The 18,147-nt window shown below is 35.1% G+C and overlaps 2 protein-coding genes across 2 annotated transcripts; both read right to left on the reverse strand.

Annotated features, from left to right (window-relative positions):
• Nucleotides 1–266: 266 nt before the first annotated feature.
• On the reverse strand, nt 267–1,219 carry LOC102904532 (olfactory receptor 4A15-like). Its single transcript, XM_006995938.3, has one exon. The coding sequence runs from the start codon at nt 1,217–1,219 to the stop codon at nt 302–304; it is 918 nt and encodes a 305-aa protein (XP_006996000.1). The 3' UTR covers nt 267–301.
• A 9,195-nt stretch (nt 1,220–10,414) lies between these two features.
• On the reverse strand, nt 10,415–11,492 carry LOC102904210 (olfactory receptor 4A16-like). The gene has a single exon (XM_006995937.3). It carries the CDS (start codon nt 11,357–11,359, stop codon nt 10,415–10,417), a length of 945 nt encoding a protein of 314 aa, XP_006995999.2. The 5' UTR covers nt 11,360–11,492.
• Nucleotides 11,493–18,147: the final 6,655 nt, after the last annotated feature.

The raw sequence follows: 18,147 nt of genomic DNA on the forward strand, positions 1-18,147 counted from the left end.
CACTCATGAGTACTGTATTTACATAATTTCCTCCTTCCATTGCCTCCATTGAACTCCACCAATGTCACCTCACTCTCTCAAAAAAAATAATGGACTCTTATTGTTTAATCATTATTGTTTCATATATACATTTACATATTTATTTATTTATAAATACAACTTGCTGAGTCCATTTAGTGTTGCTTGTGTATATGTTATCTAGAAGTGGCTACTTGAGATTGGATGCTTGATCACGTAAAAGTCCCTAGAGAAGATTAACTCCATTTCTCAGCAGCTAGCATTTTATGACATTTCTCTTACTTCATTTCCTTTTTCTTGTCCAAAGTTTCTTCATGGCATTTTTCATCTCTGCATTTCTCAGAGTGTATATGAGGGGATTCAACATTGGGGTGATAACAGTGTAAAATACAGTCAATGATTTATCAATGGGTAATGTTGAAGGAGGTCTCACATACATAAAAATACAGGGAATAAAGAAGAGGACTACCACAGTGATGTGAGAGCCACAAGTGGATAAGGCTTTGCGCCTCCCTTCCTGGCTGAGATTCTTCAGGGAGTGAAGAATGACTCCATAAGAAATGAGCAACAGCAAAAAGATGACCACACAGATTGCCCCATCATTGGCAACAACTGTGAGGCCAATAACATACGTGTCTGTACAGGCCAGTTTTAATAAGGGGTACATGTCACAGATGAAGTGGTCAATGACATTAGGGCCACAGAAAGGAAGGTTATATACAAAGAGAAGCTGGACTACAGCATGTACAAAACCTCCAACCCAGGCCACCACCAACAGCAGAACACACAAACGTTGGTTCATGATAGTTAGATAATGCAAGGGTTTGCAGATAGCCACATACCGGTCATAGGCCATGACAACCAAGAGTAAAATCTCAGCACCACCAAATAAATGTCCTATAAAAAGCTGGGTCATGCAAGCTTGGAAGGAAATAGTTTTCTTCTCATAGAGTAAGTCTATAAACATATTTGGTGTAACTGTCGTTGAATAAACAGCATCCATAAATGATAAATAGCCAAGAAAGAAATACATGGGGGCATCTAAACTTGGGCTGACCACAACAGTCACAACAATGAGCAGGTTGCCTGCCATTGTCACAATGTAGATGACCAAGAACACAACAAATAATATTTTCTGGCCTTCAGGACTCTGAGTGAGGCCCAAGAGAACAAATTCAGTCACGTTGTTTCTTTGTTCCATATATCCTTCTGTATATTTTTATGTCAGGAGTCAAACAAATTATTTGAAATTATATCAATGACTTCATGAAATTTTTAAATATTGTTTATTCATTCTGAAAATAAGAAAATAGATATCATGGTTTATTTTATTCCTGAACATATAGATAACACAAATAGGAGTCTCCAAACTCAATGATGTTACAGGCTATTTGAAAGAGATATAAGAAGTTAGAGATATATGAGGGAAAAGATTGTGAAATAAATGAGTTGTCACAACTAGCTTTCATACTACCTAGTGGCTGATAAAATCAGACATAAAACAAGTACAATAAGAAAAAACAAAATAACATGGATTAAAGATATAATGTAAAATCGAAACAAGTTAATATATAAAAGGAATAAAAGCATGCAAGAAAATAATAAAAACAACAACATAAAGTATATTATAATCTCAAAAAATCAAAATATAATTAAAAGATTTTAAATAAAAACTTCTTTAATATTTAAAGAGCAAGTAAAACAAATACATACAAATATATGAAAACATTTTAGGATGCTGAAATTCACACATTAGTAGAAAATGAAATACACAATAAAATGCTGAACTTCTAAAGTAGAAAAATAAAAATCACACATAAGTCTATACTAATCAAACCAATAACAAATTACTTGTGTAGTTGAAAATGATATTTTTGTACTTAGAAGTGCAATGAAATTTTATATTTTAGACACAATTTGACAATATATTTTGAATGAAAAAATACAAGTACTTATCACCTCACCAGTTGTATTCTTTAAATCTGTTTAAAAGAAAGTAAAGTCATAGAACGTGAGGACACATTTTGCTGTTTTATTTATGATCAGAGGAAGCAAAAAATAGTAAAATAAATGGTAATAAATAAATAGGACACAAAATTTATTAAGTACCCATTTAAGAGAATAACAATTACTCCAAAGAGACTGTTGAACAAAACAGAAATAAGCATAAAATTATATGATACACATGTATTATAAATTATGAAAGACTATGTTTTGTTGCAAATATTATTTATATTTATGCTATTGATGCAGGAGGAAACAAGGAGCCTTATGTTAAAGGATGAAGTGACAGGAGGAAATAATCAAGCGAACAAGAGAGAGGAGGGGGACAGAATGGATTTCATATACCAAGTTATCATACCACACATTTGCACACACCATGGCAACATGAGGAGGTCAGAGGAGAATTGCCAGGGGTCTGTTCTCTTTTTCCACCATGTGGGTCCTGGAGGAGGAGGAGGAAACTCAAGTCATCAGGTTCCACGGCAGGCTCTGTCACCAGCTGAGTCATCTTACCGCCCACCTCTTTAACACTCTCAAGGACACTCTCTGGTATTTCCCCTCCATTTCCTACATCATCAATTTCCCCCTCATATTGCATTATTCTCTCATCACATGTATATATATATATTCATTAAAAACTCTGTCCCCTTGTCCTACATTACTTTCAAGGAAGCACCTACCTCTATTCTATGTTCTTTGTATACTCTTCACTTCACTAAGCTTAGTGGTTGACTTTGTTTCTCCTCTTACCTGTCCTGCTATTTATATCAACTGAAGGAGCAGCAGGCTTAAGGATCATGCTAGTTTCTTTAAATCCCCTCATTCAACTACTGCAGTGCTACATTATCCTCTAACACTTAACATAGTAAACAATGCTAGGAGAATATCTGAGTTGACACTATCAACTGCCTGTCCAGTGGAAGATCCCTCAAGTAGTTACATTAGAAATTAGTTGTTAAAAACAGTAATCAGGAAAATATATTATTATATTTTTTATAATATTAAGGTATCCAAAAGCATTACAGTTTTATATGAATCCACATACATTTTAATGGTCACAATGGACTGACCCTTAATGGGAATGATTATCACAACCTCACAGACAAAATTTTAAAAGACCCTTACAAATAAATACATATCCTAGCTACCTATGTAAGGGCATATTCATTTAGCCCAAATTCAGGAGCGTGGTTCCTGATTACTGGTCCTGAATGATGACAATTGCACACATTGATTCCACCTCTTAAGAGAGAGCAAAACAACACAAACTCTAATCTGGGTTTTGAAATGTTTCCACCTGAACAATTCTCTTCATACTTGCAAGAATTCTGGCTGATCAGTCTTTCAGGAAAAAGAAAATATGAAGCATTACTTTTTAACCTTGTTGGGATGAATATTTGGAACATCCTGTAATTGCAAAAATTTTAGTCTTGATTTGCAACACAGAAATCTGAAATCGTTCTTTTGGAAAAATCTCTAGAAATGGTAAATAAATTTTAAATATGCATGCTGAGGCTATATAGCTGAATTTTGTTGGATATCAATGATACTTAATAAAAATAATTGTAATTTATGTTTTACCCAAAAAAGTAAAACAATGAAATAGCCTTTAAAACATTGGATTCTCAGGTATACTAGCATGTAGGTATAGTTGAACTCAGGTTGCCTGAAGGATGGAAATAGTCTTAATCTGTATTCCATCATTCTTATTTGGGTTTATCATTTCAGATTCTGGAAACCCAGCTGCATGAATACTGATGCAGCCAAATATTCTAAGGGAAGAACAAAGTCTGGATATTTTATACAACACAGAATAACAAAATGCCCTATCATCATCTCTCCAATGCTGGTTTTCCTCTAATTAGATTCATTGGGACCTTATTTGTAATTTTGAAGGTAGGCTATGCATCTCCAGAGATGCCCTCAAGGACAATCACTATAGATTTACAGAAACATAACCTTTGAGGAAAATATCATGAGTGAACAACTTGAGGACAAATTATCAAATAATAAAGTCCAATCTGGGTTCAAAAAAGTATGTATAAAATCTCATATATAAAAATTATGGTGAGTATATAGTTTGACCTACATTTCCCCAGTTGACAATTGATCCTACAACAAAAACACAAGGAATATTAATTTCCAACTAGTTACCAAAGGCTTACTTCAAATGTAGCAATTTCACTTAAGGGGAATAAAGTTCAAGTTTATACAGTTTTAGAGGCCAGTCAGTAGACTGGGTTTGAGTACAGGGGTTGAGAAAGATAAAACAAGTGGGAGATTATACTGTCTTTGAGATACCTTGGAGAATAGTCACTAAAATGGACCCTGCAGTCACTAATCTACAACACATATTGATACGTATTTCAAAGAATTTCACTCAAACAAAATAAATATCTGTAGAAACTCAGCTATAAACCAATAGCAAAAATATGACTAAATTTTAACCAATTGTTTACAGATCTAGCAAACTAATCTGTATGTCTCCATCTGAATATACTCTATGGATAAAAATTTCTACAAAGAAAGGTAAAGTACATATAGAGATATCATATATAGTCATATTTTAGAAGCATAAACAGTCTTGTTTACTTTCTTTCAACTCTTTGCTAGTTTTATTGGTGTAAAATTGAAAAGTAGTAATTACATAGGTTTCAAGTATACCACTGATGTTTGGGTAAATATATACACTGGGAAGTGGTCACTATAAGTCAATAGTATGTGTATCATTTTGGGTGATTGATTGTTTCTTTAAAGCATTTTTATGGTTGAAAGAGTAAGAGCTATTTGTCCTGATTTTTATAATTTGGAACAGTGGGTAATGTTATATACTATTGTTTTAGTCATAGTTCTCTAGAGAAACATAATAAATTGAATGAACATAATAAAAGGGGATTTGAGTGATTTATAGGCTGTGGTCCAACTAGTCCAACAATAGCTATATCCCAGTGCAAAGTACAAGAATCTGATAGTAGTTCAGTACACATGATTACATATCTCAGCTGGTCTTCAGTCTATGTGAAATTCCAAAGAAAAAGTTTCTAATACTATTGAAGGAATGCTCAACAGTAGAGTGGATGAACTTGCCAGCAAGAGTAGGAGCAAGTAGGTAAAAAAGCAAAGGCTTCCTTCTTCTATGTCTTTTATGAAAGCTGGGCCAGAAAATGTGGCTGAGATTTAGTGTGGGTCTTCTCATCTCAATAATCCAATCAAGAAAATTCTTCACAGGTATGTCCAAATGCTTGGGTTTTACTTGATCCCAGATGCAGTCAAGATGGTAACCAAGATTGGCGATCATAGCTATAAGGTAGAATCATAAAAACTAAAGCCTTTCACATTATTCTTTATCCTCCATGCTCTGACAAACATTACACTCTGCTTCTGTAAATCTAGGAAATATCCCACACAACTGAAATAATGCATTATCTATCTTTTTATGCCTGAAATATGAGATATGGTTTAGTTTAACAATATACATTGTAACAATTGGCTATGTATATTTCCTCCTTAAGGCTGAATAATGTGTCATTGTATATCATTGTTCTTATCCATTCCCCAAGGGCAAGAAATTTCAGTGTTTTCATATGTTGATCGTCAAAAATAACACAACAGTGAATATGGACTTGTACAGTAATTTGAAATACTTTCAAAATTGTATTTGTCTAAATTCACAGAAGTAGCATTCATTGATAATGAATATTTTCAATTATTTATATGTTTTCTTACATGAGTTTTCATACATCTGAAAGTAGATGTCCATAGAGTCCAGATGAGGGAGTTGTGACATGAATACGCTGAACTGAACTTGGCTCATCTCCGTCATTTCTTTTCTTTTCCAAACTAATTTCCATAATAACTCATGAGGCAATAATCCCAAGAAGAGTGAAGGACTTTTTTCCTCACATCATCACCAACATTCATTTTACTTTGTGTTTGAATTATGAAATTTATTTATTATTTTGTTGTTTTGTTATGTTTATAAGGGACCTACCATGGAACTCTGATTGATCTTGAATTGGTGATACTCTTATTTCAGTTTCCCAAATGCTGGAATAACAGGTTTATACCACCAAGTCCAGATCTTCTGCCTTTTAACAACAACTTTCTAACAGATGTGAGATGACATCTCCTTTTAGCTCATATTTTCGTTTTCCTGATGATTAGTAACACCATGAAACATTTAGCAGATACTTGGGTTATTTGCAAGTCTTCTAATAATGTCTGTTGAGAATGGATGCACTGGAGTTTTGTAGTATATTGGGTTTTGTTGTTGTTGCTGGGTTTTGTTTTCCCTTTTTCTTTATGTTTTTCTTTTTAGTTTTTTTTATTTTATTTTTGAGATTATAATTACACCATTTTTCTTCTTCTTTCTCTCCATCCAAATAAGCCCATATATCCTTCTTTGCTCTCTTTCAAACTCATGACTTTTTTTCATTAATTGTTTCATTTTTAATTCTGGATCTCATGTAGATAACCTTGAGCTCATGATTCCTCAGCTTCTACTTCCCAGGTGCTTGGATTGCAAGAATATGCTACCATTTCCAGATAAGTTTGTTTGTACAGTACTTAGGATTTAACTGGGACTGTACACGTGATATGCATGCATTCTATCACGGAGTTATGTCTATGTGAGGTTTATTTAGCCTAAATAAGAAAATGTAACCATGTCATTTTAAGAAAATTGATGAAATTCCCAGCATATATAACCACTATACTGTACTGAATAAACTGCAAAAGAAAAAAGATAATACTATAAAAACATAGTTTGTACATTAATTAAATTTGTCATACCTGCTCTGGAAAGAAAGGAAAACAACAGCATATATATGAGAAGTATTTTCTGTCCAAAAGACATGCATCTGTTAACTGAGAAAATGGTCAAATGATGGATCACTTAATAAATGATATGACTTTTCTTTTATCCAGCTTCTCCCTCCCATTTTTCATCATTGAGTTTCTTAGATAATTGATGAATGTGACTAGCATGAGGTCCACCGATGTCTAACACAAAGTGTATAGTTTTTATTACTCCTTTGAAAGGTGCTATTTGCTATTATCATGACATCAATATACAAACAAGAATGACCATTTTTAATGAACACAATTCATAGAAAAACACCAAATACATTTCCCATGCATTCAAATAGTAGTTCAAGGCCACTCAAAGTTATTTGTTGAGATTTTTCAATTATATATATATATGGCATATTTAAAGTTATTGATTGATTTTTTTCCAATTCTAAATTTTGGAGAGAGAGAGAGAGAGAATACATATAATCTGTCTGAGGTTTTCTATTGCTTTGAAGAAACACCATGGCCACAGCAACTCTTATAAAGGATAACATTTAATTTGTTGGCTTACAGTTTCAGAGGTTTAGTCCATTTATCATTGCAGGAAATGGCAGCATTTAAGATTCTCCCCTAGGGTCTATGAACTGTCCTAGCCATTGGTTCTTGGTTCATTAGTGGTGCAAGCTACAGTTTTCATCATGTGAAGTGGGACTTAAATCCTGTTTACTATCATGATATGTATGACTGTTTTGCCTGCATGTATACTAGTAGTGTTCCCGTTCCCATAAAGTCAAAAGAAGGTGTCAGATTCCCTGAAACTGGAGTTACAAATAGTTGCAAACCACCATGTAGGTGTTGGGAACTGAACCAAGGTCTTCTGCAAAAACAGCAAGTATCCTAGTCCCACCCCTAGAAACCTTACCTGGTTACAGAGGTGACCAGTTTAAGATCCGAATCCTCCATTACTAGGAGTCTTCATGTGGATCACCCTCATAAAATCCTGGGAGCGACTACTACACTATGTTTCTACATCACCTTCCACAAATGCCTTCTAATTCCGGTTGTCTCCTTCTCCATCTCTTGTCCCTGATTTCTTTTGCTCCATTGCCACCCACCCCAAGTCAACTCATTAGGTAGAGAGGAAGCCCAAATTGGAGATCTCCATCAGGTCTCTCCCCTTAGAGCTCAATTGCCTTGCCCAGCCTTGGTGTGAGGGTACATGGATCTAGGAGACAAGGGAAGTCATGGTGGGGGAGAGTGGGAGGAATCTGGAGAAGGGAAGCTGTGGTCAGGATGAAGTGATAACAATATATAAATAAAATAAACAAACAATCAGTCAAACAAACAAACTTATCTGCTTTGGGGACTATTTTCCTTATACTGGGTTGCCTCTTCAAACCTTGGTATGAGGGGAGGTTAAACAGTCTTCTTGCCCCTTAATGTTCTGTGTTTGGTTGGTATCAACCAGGAGGCTTGCCCTCTTCTGGAGAGAGGAAGAGGGAAAGTAGATGGGGTGTCAGAGGGAGTTGGGGAAGGGACTTGGAGGAGAAGAGAGAGGGGAATTTGCTGTCAGTAGGTGTTAAAAATAAAAATAAAATATTTTCTTTAAAAATAAATGAATAAATAAATAAATAAATAAAAAGTAACGGGTGCTCTTAACCACTGAGCTATATCTCCAGTTTGAATAAATGAACTATAATTTTCAAAATAAGATAGAATAGAAAAGGAAATAAGCATATAAAGAAATTAATATATCAAAGGGGGTTGTTCATAAAACACAATGCTTAGACACTGTTGGTGAGAAGACAGAATTGCACAGCTATGTTGGAAAACACCACTATGCAATCCATGCCACTTCCAGGGATAGGAGTATATGAACATCTGTGTGACTAGGAGATATTTCCTTCCCATGTTCACTGCAGCTATATTGACCCTGGTCAGGAGGGAACCAACCTAAGTGTTAATAAATCAGTATATGAATAAAGAACAAAAGAGTATTTAGTAAAACTCACTGTGAGATGTGATTCCACCTTTAAAAAGATGAACACTGCTAATTTGCAGCAACAATAAATGAAACTGAAGATTATTAAGTTAAATAAACCAGGCACAGAAGTAAGTATTTATAGATTCTAAAAGAAGTAAAGGGCTGAATTATGGGTGTCTAGAATGAGAACATGGGAAAATGTTGATCTAATATTGTAAAATTTCAGTTAGACCAAAGGACTAAGTTTAAGCTTTCTATTGTACAATATAGGGATAATAGTTAATAACTTGCAGTGAATTCTTCTAAATATTAAAATTAGGTTTAAAGTTATGAGAAAAGTAAAAAATGCCATGTAAAGCAACACATAAAAAATTAATTTAAAATAATTATAATTTATCTCAATAATTATATGAAATGTTAAATAGTAACGTGAAAAGTTTGCATTCATCAAATGAAAGGCAAATAGTGTAATATTGTATAAAATATATACATACATACACAAATATATATAAAGCTTAGCAATGAGATAACCTCTGGGAATAAGGAAACTAATTATACCAGTTACTTACACAAACTATTTTCAATGGTTTCAACAGTAATGCATATGTAAGACACAAAATTTATAAATAAGTTGCATATATTGCAGACACGCATAAACTTATAGTTTTTAAAGGATGAATGTTCTAAGATACATCTTTAATTAGCAAATTATTGCACCTGAATGTCTAGCCTTGTTCATTCTACATTGCTTCATCTACTATTAAATACTCTCTCCATAACAGATATTAAGACTATAAGTAAAAAATTATATTGTATTCAGAGTATGGATGATTCAACACAGCTGTAAACTGAAAAACAAAACTAAAAATGAAGAAAAGATAAGTTAAAACACTGTTTATAACAAACGATATTTTTGGTTTATTTATGTATTTAATAAATAATTATGACATTTACCTATTTTGAAAAATTGAAAATATAATATCAATAACTAGTGAGGAAAAACAAAAATGGGTTCATAACTTGGCATAACAAGTTTTTCAAATAATCACTTTTCTGTCAACAAGAACTGTAATCTAGTGCTTTCTTCAACTGAATCTCATATAATGAAACTATTCATACCTTTAGCTAATCACAATATCATATCATCTTGTATTGAAGTACATGAAATGAAAAATGTGTTAACATTGACCCAGGAAAAAGAAGGAATCCTGAAACAAGTGCACAGGTATTAAAATCTGCCATGCAGATCGTATAACAAATAATTACATTAGAAAAACCACTTTTTTTTTCAGAAATTCATCTAGAGATTGTTCTCAACAATTTCTCATGAATGTAGATTATAATAATTTCAAAATATTGATTAGCTGACTGCTTAAAAATAATAAACGCATTATGCCCTAATTAAAATAAATTAAAAAATAGTTACAATATTACCTTAGTTCTCTCATATGTAATATGCAAAAAGTCCATTAGATTAATTTTAAACTCAATGGAAAATTGATTCTACTCCTCACTGGCTTTGTGTAAACAAAAGCATAGCTAAAGAATTCCCTGAGCACACTGCATAATATTTAGTAGAATTTATTAACTATTTGTAGCTTTGGAACTAGTACGTATTCAGCAAGGAAACATTCTTAATCTTTTCATAGTTAATCTTTCACACCAAAGTTTTTCCATACAATTTTTTATCTCTGAATTTCTCAGAGTGTATATTAAAGGATTCAACATGGGGGTGATAATTGTATAAACTACAGTCAGGGATTTATCAATAGGAAAGTTGGAGACAGGTCTAACATACATGAAAATACAAGGAACAAAAAAGAGGACAACCACCATGATGTGGGAGCTGCAGGTGGACAGGGCTTTACGCCTCCCTTCCTCACTATGCATCTTAAGAGAGTTTAGAATAATCCCATAGGAGACTAAGAGAAGGATAAAGACAGTCATACAAATTGCTCCACCATTGGCAACCACAGTGAGGCCAATTAAATAAGTGTCAGTACACGCTAATCCCAGCAATGGGTACATGTCACAGATAAAGTGATCAATGACATTGGGGCCACAAAAAGGAAGGTTGTAAACAAAGATAACTTGAACAAAAGAGTGGGCAAAGCCTCCAGCACAGGCTGCCACTAACAGGAGAATGCAAACCCGACGATTCATGATGGTCATATAATGCAGGGGTTTACAGATGGCCACGTAGCGATCATAGGCCATGAATACCAGGAGGAAGACCTCAGCACCACCAAATAAGTGCTCTACAAAGAGCTGGCCTATACAAGCTGAAACGGAAATTGTTCTTCTGTTGCAGATTAAGTCCATAATCAATTTGGGTGAGAAGGCAGTGGAATAAACAGCGTCCAGGAGTGACAAACAGGCAAGGAAGAAATACATTGGAGAGTCCAAGGAGGGGCTGGCAATCACTGTCCCCACAATGAGCAGGTTGCCCACCATTGTCACTATGTAGATGAGTAAAAACATGATGAACAATGCTTTTCTCCCAGCAGGATCCCGAGTGAGACCCAGCAGGACAAATTCTGTCACATTATTGCTCTGCCCCATTTAGCCTTACAAGGGTAGATTCAGAGATAATAACTCAGGATAACACCTGCCATGAAATTGTGAACAAGGACAAGAAACATTTTATCATCGACAGCATTCTTCAGTTTACAGTATCCTCAGTTTTTAGATGTGAATCCCAAGTGATTTTTAATATGCATCTAGAAAATTTCTTTTCCACCATGCACCATTGATGTGTTGTTAACACTATTTCTCTTTTGGTGATTTTTGTTGAGCCCCCAGCAAATGGGTTTGTTGTCAAGACTTAAGTGTATCTTTGTATCTAAGACAAAACAAAAGTTCCACAGTAATTAATATACATAGACTTCTTACTTAAAATATTGTTTTTTTTTCATAAATGTCAGAGATGACAAGAAAAGGGTGTTAATTTTAAGAAATCCATACACTTGGTTGAAAATAAATCTAGAATGCATCGGCTAACATAAAGTCTGTTGTTGGAGTTTGGTGGTATTTTGTGGGGATTATCTTTATAATACTATCTGTGTAGCTCCCAGACAGCTCTGCTCCAGGAACATCCATCTCAAAGCTGTAATACTGTATCTAGACATTCTGTCATAAACATCTCAAATGACTTTGATTTCTTGAGATTTCATATGAAATTTCAAGAAACTTGACTTTAAATTGCATCAAAAAGTTATAATAGAATACTTAAATTGGGGGGCATATCATCTGATTCATTTTAAAGATTTGATCACACCTTTAGTCCCAGCACTCAGGAGGCAGAGGCAGTCAGAACTCTGTGAGTTCAAGGCCAGCCTGGGCTACAGAGTGAGTTCCAAGGAAGGCTCCAAAGCTACACAGAGAAACCCTGTCTCAAAAAACAAAACAAAACAAAAAAGTCTACTATAATTTTTACTTAAAGAATTAACATTCTTATTGAAAACTCATTTAATAAATAATTTAATATAGTTCATAAAATATAATTGTAATTTAAAATAGTAATTTTATGAATCTGAGTCATAGCAGGTAACAATTCTATATGTATTTCCCAACAACTTTGCATGGATCATTTTAAGGTTCAAAAATAAAAGTCCATGTCAAGAGTCTGGAACACAGTATACATTTATTTCCTTACATCCTAGCACATTTCATAATAAAATACATTTGTTAATGAACCCCAAATAATTAGATTTCTTTCTTAAAAGTCATATGTAATACATATAACTGAGATATGATGTATTTTCTATAACTACACATGCACTAACATATAGCATTTATTACTTGACCTTGTGTAAATTAAGCAATAGTCACATTCTAACACTGGATACAGCATAAGATGTGCATTCCAAGTAACTTATTGTTGTGAAACCTTAAGTTTCTTTTTTTATTCAGAAATTACCAAAGAGACTAATAAGCCATTGACTCTGTTCAGTATAAGAATATTTTTGTATCCCTAGGCCTTTGTCTCAATAATTGATATCCTGAGTTTTACTTTGATCCAGAAATCATTCTTTTCTGTAAAAAGGGTGACTGATATATATATATATATATATATATATATATATATATATATATATATATATATATACTTTTATAGACAGATACAAAAGAGCTTGACTAAAATTCAAATACTCTATAAAGCAGCTGCATATTCATGCCTTCTATGAAAATATTTTAATAAAGAAACAATGATGGTATACTTGTACAAGTGTGTAAAAATCAACCAATTTAAACAACTGATTTAAATATTCCTTATCATACTTACATATCTCATCATGTGCAACTCACAGATCTGTAAACATTATATCAAGATTTTTCTGTTCACATCATAAATTTTATATTCTGAAGAGTAGTGAGCTACTCTATCTTGCCAAGATCCAGGTCATTTTCTCTAGAGATTTTTCAGGGGAAGAAAGCAGCTGAGGAATGATTGATTTCTTAATCTGAATTTTTTCCAAGTGTTCTGACTGCAGACCAAAGAAGGAAGAAGTCACAGAGGTTTTACCCCACAACACTCTAGCAAAATTCAGTCTTATTGTGATGACCAGGTGGTCTCTGCCTGAGAATCTCCAAGGCATGAAGGATAAGAGCTTGCAAATTCAGTGTGTTCTAATCTATATTCTGATTCTTGGAAGACAGTCCAGACTTTAGTAGAAGCAAAATAGCTCATCAGAGTCTCAAACTGATATAATGCTATATGATTAGTAGCTGCTGGAAGATTGAGAGTTGTTTTTTAAGGATGTGTCCCCAGTAGGTATAACCAGCTCCAGTGGATGGCCACACACCCAAGAGCATATAGGCAGCCTTAATTGCACTCAGTGGGTTAGAAAATAAATGAATGAGGACACACTTTTGTGTAAATATGGAATGACAGTGGATCTGGGAAGGGGATAAGAGAAGAGGGTAACTATGATCAAAATACTATGAACAAAATTCTCAATGATTCAACAAAAATATTTTAAAAAGAAAATTGTACTAAATATTAACATATATAATGTTGAAAGAAAACGCCTAAAAAGGAAATAATACATTTTCTTGAAGTTAACCATCCTCAATGTCTCTTTTTGTTGTTGTTGTTGTTGTTGTTGTTGTTGTTGTTGTTGTTGTTGTTGCTGTTTTCAGAGCTGAGGACTGAACCCGGGGCCTTGTGCTTGCTAGGATGAGAGACCTCAATGGCTCTTAATGTCTTCCAGACTCTTCTTCAAGATAGCTCTCTGAGCCTTGAGAGGAAGGGATTGATGAGGATACCCCATATGGACTGACTGTTCCAAAATCTCTCACTCTCACATTGATCTCTGCATTAGTTCCATCTGCGGTAGGAGGAGAAAGTTTCTCTAATGATGGCTGAGCAAGGCACTGATGTATGAATATAGCAGAATGACTTTAGGAGTCCGTTTATTGCTATGTTCCATTAGTAGAACAGTACTATTTGGTTTTCTCCCCAAACAACAGGACTGAGGCACATATGAACTCAAAGAGTCTGTGGCAGCACACCCAGAGCCTACACATGTTCAAGCCAAATGGGGTCTGTGCACTGAGGGGGGCATTGGAACACAAACTCCCATTCCTTTAATCAAGAAGCTATCTGCAACTGACCCCCCACTTGCAAGGGAAAAATTCTTTTCTCCAGTAGGGTCTTACTGTGTCTAGTAATGACATTTCAGGGTAGGTCCTGTGCCCATAAGTAGGTGACCATCACAAAATGGTGGTGATTTTGTAGACTCTTGGCTTTGTTTGCATTTTTTTTTGTTCTACTGGTCTTTTGTCTGTATGCTTTCTGATCTTGTGTTTTTGTGGTGTGTGTGTGTATGTGTGTGTGTGTGTGTGTGTGTGTGTGTGTGTGTGTGTGTGCTTCTTGTAGGTTTTCCTTTTTTAAAAAAATCTAGCTTGTTTCTCTGTTTGCCTTATAAAGAGAAAGAAATGGCATGGAAGTAGGTGGATGGGGAGGAAGAAAGGATCTGGGAAAAGTTAGGGGATGAGAAACAGTCATCAGAATACATTGTATGGAACAAACAATAAAAAAGAAACCACACATTTTCAACAACATAAAGAGAAAATACATCAAAATAGAAGCCAAAAATATTTTGAGGTTTACAATGATGAAAACAAAATGGGTGATAGCTTATGGCCAACCAATGACTTTTAATCCTGGATTCAAAAATTACAAATAGTAAATACATTGTGCATCAGGTGTCAATTTAAGAAGTTATGACTTAGCATAATATTCTCATAGTCCACATCATCTCAAACGATGTCAAGACATTCTATACAGAAGGATAATGCCTGGTGGTTGTGGCACATGCCTTTAATGCCAGCACTCTGGATTCAGAGGCAGGTGGGTCTCTAAGTTTGAGGCCTACAAGGCCTATGGAGCAAGCTCTAGTCTTGAACAGCCAGGGCTACACAGAGAAACAATAAAATCCTGTCTCAAAATTAAAGGAAGGAGTCGATGGAGGAGGAGGAGGAGGAGGAGGAGGAGGAGGAGGAGGAGGAGGAGGAGGAGAAGAAGAAGAAGAAGAAGAAGAAGAAGAAGAAATAAATGAATGAGTAGATGAATACGTTCTTGAGATCTGAAATGTGTAATGCCATAATGATGAGAACAGAGGTTTGAGAACAGCCATTTTTTTAGACTAAATTTTAAAATTTAGTAGTTCTTCCTCTTGTGCTTATCAATTCTGTCTTTGGCCAGTAGCCATAACTGTCCTTTCATCTAAAGGCAGTTTGGTTTTGGCCAGAAGTGCCAGAAAAGTCTAGAGGCACTAATTAGTGCTATCGTTTTACACAGCAATGTATATAGTTGCCCTTAAAAATACATGTGTGAATGTTCCTCAAACCAGTCCAGACTCCTGGATGAAGAGGCACATGAACACAGTTGGGACACCAGGACTGATCAGTTCATCCCACACTTCAAACAAATCAAGCCTTATTAACCTCTCAACAATGACCTGGAGTAACAACCTTTTCATGGGACCTGCTGTTCCTTTACAGTGGCTTACTTGCTTCCTTTCTTTGAAGCACACATTTAGAACCTACAATAACCTCTTTTTTAAAGTTCACCTTCCTGTTGTCTTTAAATGTATTCTTTGAAATCACAGAAGCCTTTGGCCACAGATCTCCAAGTAATACTCACCTGAGGTGGGAAACTCCCATTACTCTAAAGGAATCAAACCTCCATTTTCCCCCACATCATAGCACTGTGTTGTCTATGAAATAGAGATGAGTGCAGTGACCAATATTCTATTTCTTTCTACTTTTAGTTTCCTGTCTTTATTTTCTGTGGTGATATTTTATTTGTGCTAAAATGTGGTAATATTTTATTTGTACTTTAATAAATAAAGCTTGCCTGCAGATCAGAAGAAAAGGCCAGCCTTTATAAGTAAACAAAGAAGTCAGGCAATGGTAGCACACAACTTTAATCCTATCCCTTTGCAGGTAGGGATCTGTCTGGATCTCTGAGTTCAAGCCCTCACTGGAAATAGAGCCAGGTGTGGTGGCACACACCTTACATTCCAACACTAGTTAACCATGGAGGTCTGGAGGTCTGTACACACAGACAGGAAGGGACAGAGCTGGGCAGGAAGAGAAAGTGATATAGCTGGACAGAGAGAGCAAATCAGATGGCAGGACAGCAAGGCATATAGACATGGGTAGACAGGAAGTAACTCGCATTTGGAAGCTGCGAAGTTGGTGAGGTAAGGTTATCTGTGGCATTCCCTATTTCCCTGATCTCTCAGGTTTCCACCCTGTATCTGGCCCAGTGTTTTTTTTTAATTTTATTTAATAAGACCATTTAGAAATTCATCTAAAATTTTCCATATTCTTGCACTCAAAATTCAAATCTACAGCACCTATGACATCCAGGCCAGCAAACCAGGCTCTACTATTCCCTGCTTTTACTTTTCTTCCTTATGCTCCCCTTTCACTTAGAAACTGATGATTTATTCTGTCTTTCAATACAATGTGCATAGTTTCTCCTTGATCTATGGGATATGAGATGAATTTATGCTTGGACACAGTTCTTATACAGAGGGGCTTTCATTGGAAGGATGAAAGACATAATTAGAAAAGTCAGAAGAAGAGAAATGATGGGTAATGTGGGTATGAAAATGAGCAAATACAATGATATATATGTTTGAAAATATCACAATGACATCCATAGTTATATACTTTGTCTATAATATTAATGAAAAAATAAGATAACCAAATATACAATAATTTTGACAATATTACCTTCTCATGAAATATTAATAATTGTATTAGAAGCAAAAGTTTATACGTTTTAAAACTTTTCCCATCAAGAGAATATTGAAAAGCTAAACCTCTATAAACCAAACATAAAAGCATGCAAGCTCATAAAAGAAACACTACAGCAACTAAATTCACGTATTGACACTCACGCAGTGATAGTGGGTGATTTCAATACTATACTTTCGCCAATAGACAGGTCATCCAGATGAAAGCTGAACAGAGATATGTTGGAGCTAAATGAAGTCATAAACAGATACTTACAGAATATATCTTCCCCAAAAATATATACCTTCTTCTCAACACCTCATGGAACTTTCTATGTAATTGACCATATACTGGGATAGAAAGCAAGTCTCAACAAATAAAAGAAAATTGAAATAATGCCCTGTATCTTATCTGGCCACCACAGATTAAATCTGGATATCAACAATAGAAATAATAGAAAGCTTATAAGCTCATGAAAAATGAACAATTCACTACTGAATAAAAATGAGTCAAGAAAGTAATTAAGAAATTAAAATCTCAACCATCCCATTCCCTGAACAGGAATGGAGTGGGAGATCAGTAAAATAGATAACCATGATAGAGGAAGACATCATGGGGATAGAGAGAAACCAAGTGCTAGGGAAGTTCCCAGGAATCCCCAGGGATGACCCCAACCTGGACTACTAGAAATAGTAGAGAGGGTGCCTGAATTGAACTAACTTGTCCCAGAGATCAGATTGGTGAATACCCTAACCATCATCACAGAGCTTTTCTCCAGTGACTGATGGAAGCAGGTACAGAGATCCACAGCTAGGCACCAGGCAGAGCTCCAGGAGTCCAGCTGATGAGAGAAAAGAGGGATTCTATGAGCAAGTGCATCAAGATCATAACAGGGAACCTGCAGAGACAACCAAACCAAACTAGTAGGAACTCATGAAAGTTGGATCAAATGACTGTGGAGCCTGCATGGGACTGTACTGGGTCCTCTGCATGTCAAGACCATTGTCTGGCTTGATCTGCTTGTGGGGCCCCTGGTGGTGGGATTAGAATCCATCCCTGGTGCATGAGCTGGCATTTTGGAACCCACTACCTATGAT

Source organism: Peromyscus maniculatus, chromosome 4, assembly GCF_049852395.1.
Source record: "Peromyscus maniculatus bairdii isolate BWxNUB_F1_BW_parent chromosome 4, HU_Pman_BW_mat_3.1, whole genome shotgun sequence".
Classification (NCBI taxonomy): domain Eukaryota; kingdom Metazoa; phylum Chordata; class Mammalia; order Rodentia; family Cricetidae; genus Peromyscus; species Peromyscus maniculatus.